The sequence below is a fragment of the Orycteropus afer genome, unplaced genomic scaffold (genome assembly GCF_000298275.1).
Source record: "Orycteropus afer afer isolate SDZICR_OR568_19922 unplaced genomic scaffold, OryAfe1.0 scaffold00398, whole genome shotgun sequence".
Classification (NCBI taxonomy): domain Eukaryota; kingdom Metazoa; phylum Chordata; class Mammalia; order Tubulidentata; family Orycteropodidae; genus Orycteropus; species Orycteropus afer.
In genome coordinates this window covers 514,222-519,844 of record NW_006921985.1, presented here as the reverse complement: position 1 = coordinate 519,844, position 5,623 = coordinate 514,222, and the positions used below count along the sequence as shown (strand labels likewise).

General features: G+C 57.1%; 1 protein-coding gene across 1 annotated transcript in view; it reads left to right on the top strand.

Moving 5' to 3' along the window:
• LETM1 (leucine zipper and EF-hand containing transmembrane protein 1) overlaps positions 1–4,311 on the top strand; it is a 74,117-nt gene extending 69,806 nt beyond the window's left edge. The window contains exons 10-13 of the mRNA XM_042782635.1: positions 946–1,133; positions 1,912–1,950; positions 2,590–2,728; positions 4,162–4,311. Of these exons, the coding sequence (XP_042638569.1) occupies positions 946–1,133; positions 1,912–1,950; positions 2,590–2,728; positions 4,162–4,311 (516 nt within the window). The remainder of the gene's footprint in view (positions 1–945; positions 1,134–1,911; positions 1,951–2,589; positions 2,729–4,161) is intronic.
• The last annotated feature ends 1,312 nt before the right edge of the window (positions 4,312–5,623 follow it).

The window sequence follows — 5,623 nt, the reverse complement described above, 5'->3', positions numbered from 1 at the left end:
TCTAATTGTTGGAGATGTTGGTTTAAAGTGTTGATTCTGGCTCTTTTTTCTTTTTTGATGTGTGCATTTATTGCTATAAATTGGCCTCTAATCACTGCTTTTGCTGTGTCCCAAAGATTTTGGTATGTTGTGTTTTCATTCTCATTTGATTCAAGGAATTTTTCAATTTCAGTTTTGATTTCTTCTCTTACCCAGTCTTTCTTAAGGAGGGTGTTGTTCAGTTTCCATGTGTTTACTCTTTTTCCCTTGATCTTCCTCTTGTTGATTTCTAATTTGATAGCATTGTGATCTGAGAAGATGCTTTTGCAGTATTTCAGTGTTTTTAAATTTATGAAGGCTTGCTTTATGGCCTTACTTATTTGATTCTTTTTAAAAAACATTTATTTTGTTGTTGTTGAGAATATCCACATCAAAACATGCCCCCACTCCACTGTTCTGCATGTCCAACCCTGTTACCTCGATGCCATGGTTCGAGTGGTGCAGCCATTCTCTCTCCTTGTCTGAGTTGTCCTCCTGCATTCACATGAACACACTGCCCCTGGGGTTCCTATCTGACCTTTTGGGTCACTGTCGGCTCTATGATCCCATGTGGATGGATCTTGAAAGAGTGCAGTGCTCAAGGCAGGCCTTAGATATACCTCAATAAGTAGGAAGGAAGGTGAGTTTCCCAATAGATTCTTGACCCTTTGCTAAGAAAACAGTGTTAGAGTTTGCAAAAATAAAAACAAGTTTGTGTGAGAAATGCAAGTCAGATTTTGTGATTTCCTGTGGTTGGAGTCAGTGGGGTTCTGTTCCTGCACACCCTGGAATTTTCCATGCTCACAATACCAGCTTGGATTAGTTTAATCAGTTCTACGAGAAACGTCCCTTGCAAGTTCCATTTTTAGATTGTGTTCTTGTTTTTCTTAAGATAACCATTGTAAACGTGAAATCCTATTTTGTTAGGATCTGCAGGAGATCAAGAAAGAGCTCTCCAAGACTGGCGAGGAGAGGCTTGTTGAGGAGTCCAAGGCCAGCCGGAGACTGACCAAGCGGGTGCAGCAGATGATCGGCCACATTGACGAGCTCATCGCCCAGCTGGAGGCCGAGCAGAAGGCTGGCAAGCTGGGCACTGGCCAGGGCGCCCCCACGGGGTGAGTGCAAGGCCTGGGCTGTGGGCAGGTGGACGCCCCCGGGGCCCTTCCGACTCCAGAGCTCACAGCTTAACCTCTGTGCTGGCCTGATCCTTGCACCTTGGAGCCAGTGGTCCAGCTGGAGCCCAGCCTCCCCTTGGACTCACACCGTCCACACCTCAGTGCTCAGCTCACTCAGGCAGTCCTGAGAGTCTCTCTCCTCTGCCCGACTGCCCCACCGCCATCAGCTCATCTCTGGGGACCGTAGCTGTGGCTACCTGGTGTCCCTGCACCTGCCCCTGCCCACCCACACCACTCTCCAGGTTTCAGCTAGGTGGATCCTTCCAGAATGTATATAGGACCATGGTTCCCCTGTCGGCCCCAGCCTCTTCCCAGTGTGCCCCTCAGCCACACTGAAAGCTTCTCTCTCCTCACACTGTCAGCCCTGCCTGCCCCTGCCTCTCTGCAGCCCTGCGCCCACCCATGAATGGTACACGTGAGGGCAGGAAGCTGTCTCCTTGTGTCTCCCCATGGTTATCTGGTGCCACTTTATCCCAAGCATCCAGAACAGCAGCTGTCAAGGGGTCTGGCATTCCATGAGTATCTGTGACTGGTGCAGTACCAACAGCCACAGCCATGGTAGCGGGCTCTTGCCAAACACTTCCTGGGCCAAGCCCTGGGCTAGAGGCCCTCCATAGCTCGCCTCACCTGGGCCTCCCAAACACGCGAGCAGGTGCTGGGTAGGCTGGCCCCAGAGCCCTCCATGATGCTCACCTCCATGACCCTGCTCACCCTCCAGGTCCCTGCTCATGGAAACCTTCCTCCACCCCCAGACGAGGTCAGTGTCCCACTTGGCTTGGCCTGCCGCATTCGTGTTTGCCCCCTCCCCTACACCGGGTCTGGGGCTGGGGCTGGAGGGCCTGGGGCTGGCACTGAGGGCTGCCCCCTCCCTCCATGACCACAGTGGAGGCAGGTGAGGCCCGAGGGCCACTGTGTGGTCACCACATGCACCGCCAGGGGAGGCAGCTCCAGACCATGGGGAAGCTGGCTCTTCACCGAAGGCCCCAGGCCAGGTTGAAAGACAGGCTGTTTCCTGTCTCTCTGAGGTGGCTGGGCTGCAAGGAGCTCTGGTGGCTTCTGGTTAAAGCATTGGGCTGCTAACCCAAAGGTTGGCACTTCAAACCCACCAGCCGTTCCAGGGGAGGAAGAAGAGGTAGTCTGCTTCTGTAAAGGTTTACAGCCTTGGATATCTGCTGGGGGCCGCAGCGAGCCAGAATCAGCCAGATGGCTATGGGCTTTTTGGGTTTGGAGGTGGCTGGGTCTGCCCAGAGGAAAAAGCCTGGGAGAGACCTGAGGCTGCCTGGGCCGTGCCCCAGTGCGGGGCCGAGCCACCCTGGCTGCACTCGAGGCAGGCCTTGCCCTGGTGCTGGGCGGGAGCTGCCCTGGCCACATTCACATGGCAGGCTGCATCCCCCAGGGAGAATGTCATCAGCGTCACTGAGCTCATCAGTGCCATGAAGCAAGTTAAGCACATTCCGGAAAGCAAGCTGCTGAGCTTGGCCTCCGCGCTGGATGAGAACAAGGATGGCAGGATCGACATCAATGACCTCGCTAAGGTAGGCCGGGCCAGGCGAGCTCGTATAGCCAGCTGTCAGGGGAGTGGGCGGTGCTGGGCCCCAGGGGGCTGCTGCCACCCTTCTGAGGGCGCGCTCAGTAGAGCTTGGTGGCTGCGACCATCCATTAGGTGTTGGGTGCCACATGAGCCTGCAAGTGAGACTCCACTCAGAGTGCAGACATGCAGTGGGACGCGTGTGAGCGGGTGTGTGGGCGAATGCACTCAGTGTTTGGCTGTTCCCCCCGATGGGTACTGGGTTCTGAGTGCCTCTGCCCACGTACCCCGAGGAGCAGATGCCCAGGGTGGACTCACCTGTAGTATGCGCACCCACCTGAGAGGTCTTGTGGGACCCGAGGTACAGTCCTTGCCAGGGCAGGCAGGATACTTGACTGTCCTTGTCCCTTTTCCCAGTGGGACCCGAGGTAGTGTCCTCACCAGGGCAGGCAGGACACTTCACTGTTCTCATTCCCAGCAAAGCTCTGGGGCCCTTGACCCTGGTAGGAGGGGTGGCCGGGCCCGTAGGACCCATCTGTACAGGGTGGCCTCTGCCCCTGTGGGAGGTACCCACAGATTCTACACCCTCCCAGGCCGGGAGTTGCTGCTGCCCGCTGCCTGGAGAAACTGCGAGGCAGGGGCCAGGACAGCCAGCGGTGGGGGGGGGAGCCAGCACACCTGTGCATACGGTGGCACCCCGAGAGGGCGTGGGGAAGAAAGCACGGCCAGGCTGCACAGGGCTAGGTCCGCGGGTGCCCGCTACTCGTGTTCCCCAGCCCCGAAGCCTGGAGAATCAGCCTGCTTCTGAGAGGAGGTGCCAGCACGGCGGTCAAGGCTGCTTCTGGTGGTAGCACTGAGCGAGCTCATGTTTCTGAGATTCACGCCAAACCAACCAGTTCCCTTTCAGTTCAGAGAAAAAGCCAGACGCTGTCAGACACACATGCCAAAACTGAGGTGTGGACTGAGCCCACGTTGTCTGGTCCTTTCCCTGGGGCTCCATCCTCAGAGCCAGCAAGGTGGATAGGTGGCCCTGTCACACCCTGTCTGCCCTAGAGAGGCTAGGTGGCGGGTGGTCAGTGGGTGCCACCATCCAGCACAGGCCTTGGTCCCCACGTAGGACCTTAGTTTCAGTGACCTTGCTGTGGGGCCCCCACTTCCCCTCCCCTTCCTCACGGGCCTCAGGTCCCTGTGGGAGTTGACCAGGCCTCTCACCTGATTCGGCTGACCACATCTGGCTCCTTGCAGCCATGGCCCAGGGTCTTGGATTCCCAGGATCAGGGCAGCCTGTCATCATGTGCTGAGTGCTGCTGTTCGGGCGGCTTGGCGCCTCTGGCAGGAGAGCCCCGCACGCCAAGCGTCAGGGGCCAAGGAGGGCCTCAGGAGGATCAGGTGAGTGCGGGGCCCCTCTTGAGTGACGTGTTCCTTTGCCTGTGGACACAGGTGATCGAGCTGATCGACAAGGAGGACGTTCACATCTCCACCAGCCAGGTGGCCGAGCTCGTGACGTTGCTGGAGAAGGAGGGAAAGGTGGAGGAGAAGGAGAAGGCCAAGGAGAAGGCCGAGAAGGAGGCTGCCGAGCTGAAGAACTAGGTGTGGGGCTCCGCTCTGGGGCCCGCTGGCCCTGCACGTCTGCCCGCCCTTCCCACGCCGTGCCGCGTGGTGGTGGCCACGACGGTGAGGGCTGCAGGTGCTTCCTGGTGGCATATCTCATATTTTTTCTGGAATAAATCAGAAACTTCCATGATCAGGTCAATTTGAACTTTCCATCATTCCATGAAGATTCCATCAGTCTGGACCCTCACGTCCCTCCCCGGGAAGCATGTCTGGATTCATGCCATGATGGGGTGGCAATGGAGTGACCCTGACCCAGTGGCCCAGTGGGCAGCCTGCTGGTTGCCTGTGTCGTGGTCACACACGAACCCCCGGCTCCGAGGCAGGCAGGGGGCAGGCTGGGCAGGAGAGCTCTGGCAAGGGACACTTATGAGTAAAAATTCTGTAAAAACAAGAGCAAAGCTCTCCTCGGCTCTGAGGGAGATACTGAAACGAGCCTGTGGACCGCGGTTCCCAAATGTCCGTGCAAACGAGACCTTCCTACACGTTTTCACAGTAAGCGGTGAAAACCAAGCCCGCGTCTGTCCGTCTGTGGCCGCCGCCGGCAGCGTTCGTCCTGTGATTTCCTACCACGTGTGCTGGAGCTCCCTTCTCTGCCTTTGGTTTCCACCTGCTTCTCCAGCCAGTCCACTGGCAGTCCGCCTGAGTCACACCCGGTGTAACTGCTGTGAGACACTAGTGAAGCATGTCCGGCCGTCCCTGCTCCAGTTTGGACATCTTCCTACTATGGATTGTCCGCCTTCTCCATTGTGACCCCGGATGGCTGGTTTCTCCAGGGGGTGGATGGACACTACACAGGGCCCTCGTGGCAGCAGCAATTTGAGTTCCCTGCTTTGGGAGCCCTGGTGGTGCAGTACCTAAGGCACTTGACTGCTAACCAGAAGGCTGGCGGTTCAAACCCACTGGCCACTCCTTGGAAGGAAGATGGGGCAATCTACTTCCATAGTGATACCGTCTCGGAAACCCAAGGAAGGGTCACTATGAGTCGGGTCTGACTCGACGGCACATAACAACAACAAAGCTCCCACCCCCACCCAGTGGCACCTCTCAGCCAAAGCCCACTTCAGGCTTCTGTGATTTCTCGTGTAACTTAGTGCACACTTGAGGGGGAGGGACAGGGTGGTAGCCCTGCCTTCCCTCGGGGCTTTGCAGGCTCAGGGCCCTGAGCGCCTTCAGAACGAACAGCCTGCTGTGGCCACACTCCTGGTTACCAAGGAGCGTGATGTCACTCCATTATGAATAGTGGGAAGTGGCATCCTCAGGGCAGCTGGGTGTCTCAGCGCCACTGAGC